The sequence below is a fragment of the Mus musculus genome, chromosome 13 (assembly GCF_000001635.26).
Source record: "Mus musculus strain C57BL/6J chromosome 13, GRCm38.p6 C57BL/6J".
NCBI lineage: Eukaryota > Metazoa > Chordata > Mammalia > Rodentia > Muridae > Mus > Mus musculus.
The window spans coordinates 76742452-76757790 of record NC_000079.6 but is presented as its reverse complement, the minus strand read 5'-3'; the positions used below and the strand labels follow the sequence as shown (position 1 = coordinate 76757790).

The following is a 15339-nucleotide window of genomic DNA, read 5'->3' as shown; positions in this document are numbered from 1 at the left end:
ACATATGGTAGGTGGTGGTCAGTTTGGGAAAAATAAATGCTTAGCAGGAGTGGGTGGGGAGAAAGAAGAGAAGTGAATTGTAATTGTAATATATTTTATATAACTATAATACAAAATTTAAAAGTTATGAAATGAGTAAATAAAGTGCAAAACAATTTTTAAAAACTCCTTTGGTCTCTATTGGTCAAAGTCAGATTGGATAAAATGATTCATAATAATTTGAGAGACTTTCACATATGCAAAATCATGCATGTATCAGAGCTGGTCTATGTCGACACCCTTGGTGTTTTCTGTGCACAGATGTTTTGCTCTTTCTGTTTTTCTTATTGTTTTTGCATAGATATGTTATGCTTTTTCTGTTTTTTATGCTTTTTATTTTTTGTTTTGTTTTGTTTTCTCTTAAATGTCACAACTGTGCTGAGAGTAGGATCCTGTGTACTAGAAGAAGACACTGAGGGAGAAGAGCAGGGTGGTTCACTCCAGGCCACCTGGCACCCAGACCATCAGCCAGCTTTGCTTTCAGGCATGTTCCAAAGTTCTCATTTCAAAAGGCATTCAACATTCACATCTCCTAAAGTCTGGCTAGTCAGAACCTTCCCAACAGAGACAGGAGCACAGATGGATGGAGACTTACCTTGCTCTTGTACTTCTGATGGCCAAGCCGGAACTTCACATATGGATCACTCAACCCATTGGAATCCATTGCTTTGAGATCTCGACCCTCAATCAAGGTGATGCTGACTATTCCTCTCCAAAGGTGTGATTTCCTGTGCTGGTCGGACAGGCGTAAACTTTGGGTCTGAAACTTTGGCAAAGGAGAAATAAGTTAGCTTACCATGTTTTAAACTGTAATCTCTGAGTTGGTCTGGTTCGTTTTCCTGTTATAGTTTTCCAAATAGAAGTGAGTTAACTATGATAGTTAAAAGAAAACATAATTTATGGAGTATTATGTATTAATTATAAAATTATTAAGAGATTAGGAATTATCAGCTCCTGTTAAGTTGAGGGGTGCCCAAACACTGCAACCTCTCATCTCCTTTAAAGATAGAGATATGCCTTTGTCAAAGGGAGACAAACGAAATGAGACAACAGCTACGCTGCCCTATTAAATTCTTAATGGTTTAGCTTTTAGGGGTTAGTTTTCTATGTTAGAAATGGTTTCCTCTTATGACTTTAAGCTAAAAGGTTAGTTGAAAGTAAGCCTTAGAAAAAAATTAAAACTGTCTTATGATCTTAGGGGATAAATGACTTTCTGGAGACCACTTAAGGGACAACAGAACACAAAATTTAGCTCACCAGAAACCTTGCTTTTCTTTTAAACTTGCATGACAAATATTTACAATTACTTTTAAGTTAAAATATGATTTATATTGGTATGCATCTGAATGTTTCCTTCATTCTGCTCTAGGAACACACTCTTGTTAATAGTTTCTAATATGCTCAATTCTAAATCACAATATTCAGGCCAGTCAACAAATTTAAAAAAAATTTAAATTATCAATTCTATTAAAATATCTACATGATTTAAAATTTTGAATAGCACTTAAAGCAATCTGGAGAAAGAGTAGTAACAGTAACATGTTTTATTGGAGTCAGCAAGAGATGACACAGAATTATTGCTTCTGTTGTTAATTGTGTTTGTCCCACTTACAGCTGTTTCATGAAGAAATTCAGCTCTCCACAGGTAAGTTATAGTTAGTTTTATTTGACATTGAATTCCTTCTACATCAACTTGATGAACGAACAGACTGCCTTGTCCCTTCTCTTCCCATTTTGACCCATAGAGCTTTTCTATACCACAGCAATACCATTTTTTACACATGATCATAAAATGTCTTGTATTTCGAGGTGCATTCATCAGGAAAATACAAACTTGAGCTCTTCAAAAGACAACAGTTCTAGTGCTGGCACTATTTCAATGGAAATCTTCGTAAACAACATGGTATACTTGTTTAACAGCAAGTTTTGGGCATGATGTTATCTCTGCCTTTATTATCATCAATCCACATCCCACCAGTCAACCTCAAGAGCTTTGCTTACACAACTGCAGAAGGACAAGAAAAGATATCAAGTTCCACAGAACTCTGCCTTTTCTGCCTCTATCTGTTCCACACACTGGGTTTCTACACTGGATTTTGTTTGAACAAAACATTTCTTAGAACAATTGTTTAGAATTTATTGGACCAAACAATGGCTGAGGACTTCCATTTCTTTGCTTTAGAGCAGTATGGTTCTGTCAATTGTTTAGCTATAGTAGTGTTGAGGAGTGAACCTGGGACTTGTTGCATGTAGGCAAGCACTCTACCATAGAACTACCCTCTCACTAGGCTGTGATTGAAGAGTTGATGCTGAGATTATGCAACAGCAGCATGTAGAGTCCGTTCTAAACTTTGGCTATGAAAGCTTTGCTGAGAAGCATGATTGGCAAATGAGGACAAGTATTATAGTATGAAGGTAATGTTGTTGCTATAGAATATGCGTAAATAGCTGCCAAATCACACAGAGCTTCACATTTTAAAAGTGTGCTTATGTCATCTGTAGCATTTGGCTTCATCTCAAAGTGTGCAAAAATGCCAGGACTCAGCTCCTATTTATTGATACATAATCAAGGCACAGAGTATTAAGCTACTAAATGGTGAATGTAGGATTGGAATCCTGGATTTTTTGTTTTTAATGATGTTTTCCCAAAATAAGTGTTTAGGATAGACATGGTCTTACATGCTTAAAGATAAGAACATGGTTCCTTCCTGTAGGCGAAAGCACCAGGCCACCTTGGGCCTGAACTCGACAGAGAGTCCTAGAGTCCCCAGAGGACTCTCCACCCACCCCCCAACCCCCAGGCTCCCTAGCATGCCCAGGATCTTAGGATCACTGGTGAATGGAACACAGCATTGCATCCAACAGAATTGGAGGTGCCTGGATGTCAGGGCACTCTGGTGGAGTCAGCTTGTGAGGCAAAAATGCCAAAAAGTTGCTCATGAGAAATAAATTTCTAGGACTCTCCTCCTGGATATTCTGGTGAAAGCCAACTCTCCAGTTTAGATCGGTTTGTCAGGCGAAAAGCCTGAAAGCTGTTTCATGAGGATAAGAGTCCAGGGAAATTTTCCTCCCAGAGTTATGGCATCTCTTTCCCTAACCCATTATATTCTAATTTCCACCACATTAATCTAGTGTATGGATCCACGTGCACTCTATATAGCTTTACCTTATAGTAAATGCCTTTTAAGATTGTATTCTAACATAGCTAAAGCCTTTTCCCAGTGTTCTTAGATTCCAGCTAGCAGCAAGGAGCTTAACCCATTCAGTAAACAATTAAGCACTTGCCATTTTACTCAGCTGTTTACAGATAGAGACTAAAATTCTCACTGAGATAGAAATTCTTATTACAGACTACATTCCATGCCAAGAGCAAATTAGTATACTATACTGAAAATAGACAGTCTTCAGATATAGATAAGAATTAACGAGGCCTAGAGAATTTTGGGGTCAGTGACACTACATTATTCTTGAGGCGTGTCAAGAGTTAACTACTCTGAGGCAATTAACTCTAAGTGTAAAACTCTTGCCTGGCAGAAAGTGCTAATCTCTAATGTAAACATTTATCTGGTTCCTTTTGAAGTCACTCCTTTTGCACCTGGAAAAATTCAATGTGCCTTGTTCTGCAATTTATTCTGTATTATAGAAGTCTGATGCTCAACTGGAACATTACATTCAGATCCAACACCACTCGTGTGTCTGGCTGTTTGTCCCATCCTAATCTCTGCCCATCTACTCTAGAGACTCTTTCTTACACAGGCACAGGGGACCAGAGGGCCTGTGGCACCTGGAGCCAGCTGGAGCACAGACACAGGAACCCTACCCAAAGTGGCTCAGGTTCCTTCTGTTTGGCGCTGGTTTTAAACTCCATGGATAGCCCCACACACCCCAGAGGAGGTGCCATTTCCAGGCACTCTAACATACCCAGGATCTTAGGATTTCAGGATCCCAGGAACCCAAAAGCTTGGTTACACCAGGATCTCAGGGTCTCAGAGGAAGCTTGTCTGCCAAGAACTCTGACACACCCAGAATCTCAGGATCACAGGATCCCAGAATCACAGGATCACAAAGAAGGCTGGACTCTGAAAAGTTCTGACTCAACTGGGATTACAGGAAGTACAGACTCCAATCATATACTGAGGGCAGAGAGCACTTGAGATAATCAGATGGTGGGAGGCAAGCATAAGAACAGAAGCAATAGAAGCCAAGGTTACTTGGCTTTATCAGAACCCAACTCTCCCACCATAGCAAGTCCTGGATAAACCATCACACTAGAAAAGCAAGATATGGATCTAAAGTCACTTCTCGTGATGATGATGGAGGACTATAAAAAGGACATAAATAACCCCCTTAAAAAAGTACAGAAGAACACATCCAAACAGGTAAAAGAATTGAACAAAACCACCCAGGATCTAAAAATGGAAGTAGAAACAATAAAGAAATTACAAAAGGAGACAACTCTGGAAATAGACAACCTAGGAAAGAAGTCAGGAGCCATAGAGGCAAGCATAAGAAACAGAATACAAGAGATAGAATAGAGAATCTCAGGTGCAGAAGGTACCATAGAAAACATTGACACAACAATCAAAAAAAATGCAAAAAGCACCTAACCCAAAACATCCAGGAAATCTAGGACACAATGAGAAGACCAAACCTAAGGACAATAGGTATAGACAAGAAGGAAGCTATCCAACTTAAAGGGCCAGTGAATATCTTCAACAAAATTATAGAAAAATCCAGAAAACCAAATAACCCTATTTAAAAATGGGGTACAGAGCTAAACAAAGAATTCTCAACCGAGGAATACTGAATGGCTGAGAAGCACCTGAAAAAAAATGTTCACCATCCTTAATCATCTGGGATATGCAAATCAAACAACCTTGAGATTCCACCTAACACCAGTCAGAATGTCTGAGATCAAAAACTCAGGTGACAACAGATGTTGGCGAGGATGTTGAGAAAGAGTGGATTTTCAAGCTGCTACCACCACTCTGGACATCAGTTTAGTGGTTCCTCAGAAAATTAGACATAGTTCTACCGGAAGATCCACCAATACTACTCCTGGGCATAATCCCAGAAGATGCTCCAACTTATAATAAGGACACATGATCAACTATGTTTATAGCAGCCTCATTTAAATTAGCCAGAAGCTGGAAAGAACCCAGGTGTCTCTCAACAGAGGAATAGGTACAGAACATGTGGTACATTTACACAATGGAGTACTACTCAGCTATTAAAAACAATGAATTCATGAAATTCTTAGACAAATGGATGGATCTGGAGGATATCACCCTAAGTGAGGTAACCCAATCACAAAAGAACGCACATGATAAGTACTCACTGATAAGTGGATATTAGCCCAGACGTTCAGAAGACCCAAGATAAAATTTGCAAAACATACGAAACTCAAGAAGGAAGACCAAAGTGTGGATACTTTGAACCTTCTCAGAAGGGGGAACAAAATACCCATGGAAGGAGTTACAGAGACAAAGTTCAAAGCAGATACTGAAAGAATGACCATCCAGAAACTGCCCCACCTGGGGATCCATCCCATAAACAACCACCAAACCCCGACACTATTGCAGATGCCAACAAGAGCTGTCTCCTGAGAGGCTCTGCCAGTGCCTGGCAAATACAGAAGTGGTTGTTCACAGTCATCCGTTAGATGAAGCACAGGGCGCCCAATTATGGAGCTAGAGAAAGTACCCAAGGAGTTGAAGGGGTTTGTAGCCCTATAGGAGGAACAACAATATGAACTAACCATTACACCCAGAGCTGCCTGGGTCTAAACCACCAATCAAAGAAAACACAAGGCAGGACTCGTGGCTCTAGCTGCATATGTAGCCAAGGATGGCCTAGCCGGTCATCAATCTGAGGAGAGGCTCTTGGTCCTGTGAATGTTCTATGCCCCAGTATAGGGGAAATGCCAGGGCCAGGAAGCAGGAGTGGGTGGGTTGGGGAGTCGGGGAAGGGGAAGAGGATAGGGAAATTTTGAAGGGGAAACTAGGAAAAGGGATAACATTTGAAATGTAAATAAAGAACATATCCAATTAAAAATAAATAAGTATAAGAACACAAAAAAGTACTCTCCAGTTAAGTGGGTTGTTGTTACAGAGGTAAATTTCTAGTAGAGGGTTTCCTACATGGTAAATTCAGAAAATCAGATCATGTACATTATCATATGGGTGCATGCATATCCATGATAGATGTTGTACTTAAGTACGTGTTCCTCCACATACTCTCCAAAGTGCATATTCATGACAGACATTGCACTGATATACTTGTTCCTCCACAAACTCTCCAAAGCAGATGAAATCAAACTCACAGCCAAAGTGACATGAGGTACAATCTTGGCTGCATGTTGTCACGAACAATGTTGAGACTGTTTCTGCATAGTAGGACACCTGAAACCTATTATTCTCCATCCTATTTCTTCCCCCCACCTTTTTTTTTTCACAGAACACAAATAAATGAGGAAGGAAATGCATGGTTTCCATAGAGGAACTGCCAAATGCCATCATTATGAGGAAATGTTTTCTTAGAAGCTAACACAGGGAATGGAAGAGGAGGAAGAACAAACTTTGCAAGAAACAGTTAACAATTGTGGGAATGGAGGGAGGGCCGTGCTCTGTAATGGGCTAACAAGAATAAGAAGGCCCTGAACATAAACTGATCAGAGATTTTTAAGAGATGGTTTTATCTTTAATAACTGTTGTTGAAAATGGCACATTTCATATAAGAAACTCTATAATTCACTAGAGATCTAATGGAGTAAGTTCATAGCTTGAGTAAACAGTATAGTCATTAAACAGATACATACTTAATTTTGGCTATGACGTGTAGAAAGTTAATAACAGTACAGAGTAAATGAGGAACATGTCGGGTTAGTCAATACTAGCAAAAGAATGTCACTGGGCACAATTGGTCCTTCACAGCTGTGGAGTTTCCTTCTATACATGTAATTAATGACTGACTGAAAATATTCAAAAAAACACTTTTATACTGAACATATGCAGAACTTTTCTTGTCATTACTCTTAAACAATGCAGTATGACAGCTAGCTTTATAGCATTTATGCTGTATTCATTATTATAAATAATCTATAAAAAAATAAAGTGTGAACATGTGTAGGTTTACTCTAAAGACTACACCAGCTTGATTTCTGGACTTGATTCAAGTTCACGGGAAGTAACTGAAATGGCTTCCCCACCTAACTGCCATACACTAAGAAGGCTATAATCACATCGTTCTAGAAATTTCTGTGTGATTTTTGGCATTTTGCCCCTTTCTTGGATTTATTTTTCTTGTATTTGGTATTCAAAACAGTTATCTAAGTTACTGTGTAGATGAAGAATACTACTCTCCAGTGTGCATATAGGAGGAACATGTACAAAATATGTTCCATAAACCAAAGCAGCCTCACTTTCCTGGAGTAGTCATTCATTCTGACCTTTCTTAAAATCCAGGGTTCCAGGGAACACCTTAAATGAATAGTGATGAGCAGAATTCCACAGTTAAAGCATCCTGAAACCTAATACTAACATTCATGTCTCCTGGTACCTGTGGCCACTTGCTCTTTACTAACACCTAACATAACTGTCCCATGGTACCTCTGGTCACTTCTCTGTTTCAGAAATGTGCTGCCTCTATAAAGCACATGTATAAATGTGTGGTCCATGGAGCAGGGGCATCTGTGTTACCTGGAAACATATCAGAAATTCAAAGTACTTGGTCTTTTCATAGGACAGTGGCATTAGATCTCTGAGAGCTCGGCTCAGCACTAGTTTAATCAGAGCAGTAGGTGACCGTATATGAGAGACCGTATTTTATTAGTAGAGCTCTGGAGTACAATCTGATTCCATTACAGATGGTTGTGAACCACCATGTGGTTTCTGGGAATTGAACTCAGGACCTCTGGAAGAGCAGTCACTGCTCTTAACCACTCAGCCATCTCTCCAGTGAGAGACTGTATTTTAAACATGACATCATTCACATGTACACTGGCCCTTACCTGTGTTCTAACACCTATTATTAATTTACATAATCTTAACTATTATCTGCTCTCTAACATAGATACTACCTATACTACCTATAATTTTTAGAGGTTTTAGTGGTGCTTTTAAGTATACTTCTCAAGAAAACACCTTATTCTGAAGATTTAAACATTAAGAGAATTAAGTGCCTATTGAATAATTATGAAAACTTTATTTTTAATGTCTCTTTGTTAATATTTTCCTCATAGCATGTGTCTAAACAAAACACATTTACTAATAATCATTTAAATGAAACTACTTACTGAGAAACTAACGGAACAGAGTGATGAACAGATCTATGGTTGCCCTCGCCAAATTACACTGAGGAGTTGTCTATTTAAAGTGTTGTTTGCAGATAAGTACTTGCTAAATAAGAATTTTATTTGGCAGAGAAAGAAAACAGGAAGAAAAAAATAAGAAGATGATGTAACACAGCTTAAAAGCCAACATCTATGACAATTGGTGAAGGAAATAATCCTTCAGCTTTTAAAGCATTAGATTGCAAATTTTAGCAGTAAAATTTTTAAAACTCACCTGTTTGATCCTGAGTGGATATGATTCAGTTTGGGGGTGGGGGTTGATAAAGAAGTGAGTCTTTATCATATGTGCTTTGTTTGCTTTTCCTACCTAGTAGTATATTAGGACCATTCTCATCAGATATACCCATCCAATTTTAGACTATCAACATGTCAGAAAACACTGAATTTTAAAGTGTGAAGGAATTTGTTAATAATATGTAGCTTTAGTAATAATTTAAGATGAGTTAGTTGGCACTTTAAAGATAATGTTAGTTTACTTTTAATATTTTTTTAGAATATCAAGAATATAATTCTCTTCGAAATGGCTAAAATGTTCAGATAGAAAATGGTTTTCAGTACAAGGACTCAGCCTCAGAATACAGACTTCGTTTAAGATAAGATGAGAGCAAGCCAGTGGAATGATTTGTGGAACTCACATGTTCATTTTGATAATAAGGTCTCTTAAGTTCTATCTGCAGAAGTCCAGAACTGGGAGAGTGGGCTGCTACTCGTCAGGATGGGAATAAATGTCCAGAGGTCTAAAAGTCTTGTTTTGAACAGCATGTAAAATTAATTTTCAAAGCATATGTTCTTAATTCTCTGCAATTCTCACTTTCTTGTAGTGCAGTGATGATGAGCACCAATCCAATGTAGAGTGTCTAGCTGTGACTTGCTTTCAGTACGGTGATACTGACTGGCAAAAACTACAGAGTGATGGACCCCACTTAGTGATTTTAGTGTTTTGTTAATAGATATGTCAGAAAGGATTTCTCCCACCCCAAATCTGATGCCATAAAAATTGTTTTTCTAATTTGAAAACAGATAGGCTCAAGAAAAAAAAATGTTCCATGTACAACAATAATCAATTGTGCTTTCATATCTGTCGTAAACTAATAAAAATTTAAAAATATATATATCTAAATTTGTAGAGGTTTGCTCCACTTATTTTTGTGCTGACATTCATGAAGGCAACCAAAGGAAACAAAAGAGCCACAGAGATCACTTCACTCATGGCACCATGGGCCAAAAATGGAAAGCAGGTCAAGAGAGGGCTGACAGAGGGACTCTGGAGGGCAATTACCAGGGTGGGGGCAGTAGTGATGCATCTAAGGTTCCAACAATTGCTTGAAAGGGTTTCTGAGCGATGGTGAGTGAGGATAGGAGTACCTAGGTATTTCACCTCAGGTAGAATTGAATTAGGACAATCTGAAACCTGGGTTAGATCACATTGAAAGCTTAGTGAACACCTATAGATACTGGAATCTCATGCCCTATTTTTCATGACATGCAACCCTTTGAACGTAAAATAACAGAATAACAAAGAGGCCAATATACCAAATGTAGAGATTGCCAACTCTGAGATTTTAATTTGAAATTGCTTACCTGCCACCCTTCATTCCTCCCTCTCTCCCTCTCCCTCCTTCCTTCTCTCTCTAAAGATGGAGCCTAAAAAGCTTATGACACAAAAAGATTTATTCTTACAGGTTTTCAATTAGCTTTGGGATTCATATAGATGCAATATAATCTGGTTGTTGAGAAAGGCCTATTAGAAGCTTAAAGGAAATACGTTATCTGGCACATTATTCAGTAAAGCAGATTAATATTTTTATTTGCATTGTCCTCTAAAGCCTACCAGTAAGGTATGCTCTACCATAAAAATTGCATACATATCTATATTCTCATTCTATTTAATAAGAGTTACAAATTACATTACCTAAAACACCAAATAGTAGCATGATATATCATCCTCGCGTATATCCAGATTGAAAGATAAGAATCAAAACCAATCTGTATAGAGGTGGCATATGACTGAGCAAACAGTCCATCCTGCTCTCTGGTGTGTACAAATGACCCCTGGCTGCTGTTACCTTGATTGTATTTCCTGTGTAAATCCTAATCCTCCCAAATGAGAGCCAGACCCTGCAAGACATGCCTTGTGTGCTCAGATGAGCCTTGGGAAGAGTCAGCTCTTCTCTGTATTTTCAGCACAGAGGCACCACACGCTTTTATTTAATCAAATGATCCACAGGCCACAACAAAGAAAAGACAATGCCAGCCTAGGATGACTGTTTCATGTTGCAAAAACTAGGCAGTGGGGCAACCCCTGCCCTCAATCCCTGATGCAGGGCCATGCTCTACCTTTACCTTTTCCTGTAGAGTTTATTTCAGTGAATTGCAGTTCAGGTCCAACAAACAGATTGGTTCTGTAGTCATCGTCCCTGAAAGGCCCCCAGTGCTTTGTGTAGCCTGGCACAAAGAGTCTTCCCAATAATAAAGCTCCAAAACCTTTTGTTGAAGATGATTCACAGCTACTGTAAACCTCAGAGGAACTTCTTAAACTCATCCTTCAATTTTTTCTCATTGCTTCTGGATACAATATATGGTACCGGGAAGTTAACTATATTTAAGGTATTCTAACTATCCACTATAAATTTGTGGTCAAATAGATCTCAAAACTTTATTGTGGTGTTCAAGATACATCTCAACAGAAAATAGTCATATATATTTTAACCATATTTCAAAATTAAAACACCTATGCAAATTTACCAATGATAATAGGAAAGAAAAGTAATAGTCATTGATTTGACCTACTAGACTTTTCTTTTAAAGCTTTAAATTAAAATTTATAAATATTTCAAGAGTCTTATTTTCCTTTGTAAAATAGAAATGATCTGTGACACTTTCTGAGGGGGCATATAATATATACTTGAGGTTTTCATGATGTACAGGAGCACATGGCCACATTCTTCTCTTAAATAGTTAACATCTCTTCCCCTTTGCTGCAGTCTTTCACCTGACTACACTATTGCTTGACCTGACCAGAAGGCACACCCTGATGTCACTCTGCACTGATCATAAAGCCTGCCTTGATGTCACTCTACCCTGACCATAAGGTATGCCCTAATGTCACTCTGTCCTGACCACAGGCATACACTGATGTTACTCTGATCTGTTCTGCTTTTCATGCATGGTTGTCTTTGCCTGTTATATGTCTGTCTTCCATTTTTATGTTTGTCTTAATATATTCCTGTTCTTTCCATTAAAATTATCATTAATTTACGCCAGTGCTTCCAATGAACTGGTTTCTTCAGTCAACTCCCCTATCAGAATCTAGATGTCTGCTCAGAGGAGAGGGCTGAGAAGAAACAGAAGCACGATAGATATTTGAAAGAAATGTTCTATAATAGACCTGTACCTTCATTTGAAACTATTGTTAATAATGAAATTCTGACTTAATGAGAATAACCTGATTTGACTTCCCATAATCTTTATTATTTTCAGGAGAAAAATGGTAATTGCTATATTGGGTGTGTAATGCTCTGTCTTAAGATCCAGTGTCCCAATGAATTCTAAATACTGTGCTTTTGGGTAATTATAATTCCTCTGTGCCACTTTTGCCTTTTATTTTCATTATTTTCTTTCAAGAAAGGTAAGACATAGGTAGACTGATATTGCAGTTAAGATCCCCTGGGAATCAGATCTACTCAATGTAACAAACTTGTTACCTACCGAACATATATATTGATCCTTATAACACAAATGATAAGTTTCTTTCTTCACAAAACACATATACATTCTTTTTTCTTTATTTTAATAATCTCTTTTGAAAGTTTGTGTGTGTGTGTGTGTGTGTGTGTGTGCGTGCACACACGCACATGTATTGGCTGGTTTTGTATGTCAACTTGACACAGGCTGGAGTTATCACAGAGAAAGGAGCTTCAGTTGGGGAAATGCTTCCATGAAGTACATCCAGCTGTGGGGCATTTTCTCAGTTAGTGATCAAAGGGGAGGGCCCCTCGTGGGTGGTGTCATCCCTGGGCTGGTAGTCTTGGGTTCTATAAGAGAGCAAGATGAATAAGCCAGGGGAAGCAAGCCAGTAAGTAGCATCCCTTCATGACCTCTGCATCAGCTCCTGCTTCCTGACCTGCTTGAGTCCCAATCCTGATTTCCTTTGGTGATGAACAGTAATGTGGAAGTTTAAGCTGAATAAACCCTTTCCTCCCCAACTTGCTTCTTGGACATGATGTTTGTTCAGAAATAGAAACCCTGACTAAGACAGCATGTGAATACAGTCCTTATGAAGAAGAGAAGAGTTAGGTCTCTCAGAAGTGCTGTTACTAGTGGCTTTGAACTATGGGATTTGTATGCTGGGAACCAAACATATATTCTCTACAAAAGAGACTTCACTTCAGCCTCTATTTTATTAATTTATTAGTAATTTTTTTGTGATTACAACTAGACCATTTCTCCCTCCCTCCACAGCCTCCCAAACTTATGGCCTCTTTTTTTTTCAGTTGTTGTTGTGTGTCTGCATGCATATACGTGCATATAAATATTCCTAAGTAAATAAATACAACCTTCTCAGTCTCTATAATGTTACTGGTTTTCAAGGCTGACCATCTGGTGTTGGATAACTATTTGGTGACTATTCACTGAGGAAGACTATTTCTCCATCTCTCTGCATTTCTTCATTGCCTGTAGTTCTTTGTCTAGATTTGGCCTCAAAAGCCTCAACATTAGGTTGCCTATTGAGTCCATCCTTGCTTAGGTCATGTTTAGGCAGCCATGTTCATTAGGTTTCTGACATTTCTTTTTTTGTTTTGTTTGTTTGTTTGTTTGTTTTGTTTTGTTTTTTCGAGACAGGGTTTCTCTGTATGGCCCTGGCTGTCCTGGAACTCACTTTGTAGACCAGGCTGGCCTCGAACTCAGAAATCCGCCTGCCTCTGCCTCCCGGGTGCTGGGATTAAAAGTGTGCGCCACCACACCTGGCAATTTCTGACATTTCTAAGAGATACAATTGCACAGAAAGAAAACTCTCCAAGCCTCTAGCTCTTGCGATCTTTCTCTCCCTTCTTCTGCAAAGAACCCTGAACCTTATGCATTGAAATTTTGTTCCAGAGGAATCATTTTGGACTAGGTTCTACAACTCAGCATTTTGATTGGTTGTGGTTTTCTGTAATGGTCTCCATATGTTGTAAAAAGAAGGATTTTTGGGGGGGGGAGGGGTGGGGATTGTTTTGTTAAGGATGACTGTATTTATCTGGCTAGATCCTGAAGAAGAATGTCTTTTATTAACTTTGAAGTTACCTTATAAGTGAATGAGTTTTATAAAAGCATGTTCATACTTAACACTCCATGTAAATGTTTTATATGAATATTGAGAGTCTTTTTGCATAAACATTTCTAGGGAAAACATTCCTTCATATGTATCCCTAAAATGTTCCTGAAAATACCAATACTTCATGGGCAGGAAGGGAGATACGGGGCCAGTTTTCAGAATGACTTCTGATGTGAATATGTGAGATATTTCTCATCCAAACTAGGCTTGATTTCTGATTATCAATGGGATATCAAACAAGCAACTCTTCACTAATGAGTGACTGGTTTGCAGAGCATTTTCTTGGTCAGCAACTCAAATGGAAACCCTGATGATACATATTCTTCAAAACATTTATATCTATGCATTCAGAAAGAGAAAAAATATTGGTCCTGGTCACAGCTCCAGTGTTCTTCAGGGAAATGACATCATTGCTCCGGACCCCATTTCCTCATTGGTAGAATAAACATTCCTTAAAAGAGTTTGCCTTTTCTTCAATTAATCTGTCACCCACCCAGTGTGATGTGCCCAGATGAGACATCATCACTGCATCCTAGTAACTAAAAAGCTATCATTTAAGCCTACATGTTTGTTGTTCTAAATTCAGATACTCCAAGAAATAGAGCAATATTTTTGAGAAATATTAAGAGAAGAAAGAACAGAAGCAAATAGAAAGCACTAGTAAGTGGAAAACTAATTTGGGAATAACAAAGCAGAAGATGTTGAAAGATCCCCTTGGATGGAACATAGAATAACAGCAATTACAGACTTGGTCCTAGCAATGCATCTTGATTTTAAATTATTTTTCTGAGTCTGCAGCATAGAAAATAAACTCAACACAGGGTGAGTGTCCCAAAGACTGCGCTCATATAAGCAAAATCATCTTCCATTTAAGGATTCAAAAGAAGCCAGCCTTTAGCGGGGCATGGTGGCACACACCTTTAATCCCAGCACTCGGGAGGCAGAGGAAGGAGGATTTCTGAGTTCGAGGCCAGCCTGGGCTACAAAGTGAGTTCCAGGACAGCCAGGGCTATACAGAGAAACCCTGTCTCGAAAAAACAAAACAAAACAAAACAAAACAACAACAAAAAAAGAAGCCAGCCTTTACATTCCTGGACCATACATAAGCTAAGGAACAATGATTATTTTGGTAAATGTACAGAGTAACTTTAGTCAAGGCAGCTTCAGTAAAGACAACAGGAAGGAGCAGCATACTATAGTCATTCATACGAGCCAACAACAATAAAAGGCAGCAAAAGATATGTTTATTGGAGCAGGCAGGGATTAGTAGATGTGGCTTAGAGTGGCTCACTGGTCATTGCCTAAGTTAATATGGAACTCAATATCTGCTGAAGAGACATGGCCACAAATCTTAAAATTGTGAGGGGAATATATACTTTTTTAATACAAATGCTTTCAGACCAAGAAAAGAAAATAACAAAGATTTAAGAATGTAACAATTCCACTGCAATGTCTACTGCTACAAAAATCATGGGTTAACTCTTTTGGGTTTTTTGATGTAAGAAAATTTAAACACAGAGATAAACACAGAGAGAGAATATTACATGAACCCTAGAGTGGTGGTATCATCATCAAAAATCTACAGAAAGCTAGAAGAACACAGCCCCGCAAAGAATTACAGCCCTACTTACTC

At 38.5% G+C, this 15339-nt stretch overlaps 1 protein-coding gene across 14 annotated transcripts in view; it reads right to left on the bottom strand.

Moving 5' to 3' along the window:
* The window catches only part of Mctp1 (multiple C2 domains, transmembrane 1), a 650923-nt gene that overhangs the window by 275494 nt on the left and 360090 nt on the right, over positions 1–15339 (bottom strand). For all 14 annotated transcript variants that reach the window (XM_006517462.4, XM_006517466.4, XM_006517464.4 and 11 more), the window contains one exon: positions 635–805. In XM_006517462.4, coding sequence (XP_006517525.3) covers positions 635–805 — 171 coding nt within the window. The remainder of the gene's footprint in view (positions 1–634; positions 806–15339) is intronic.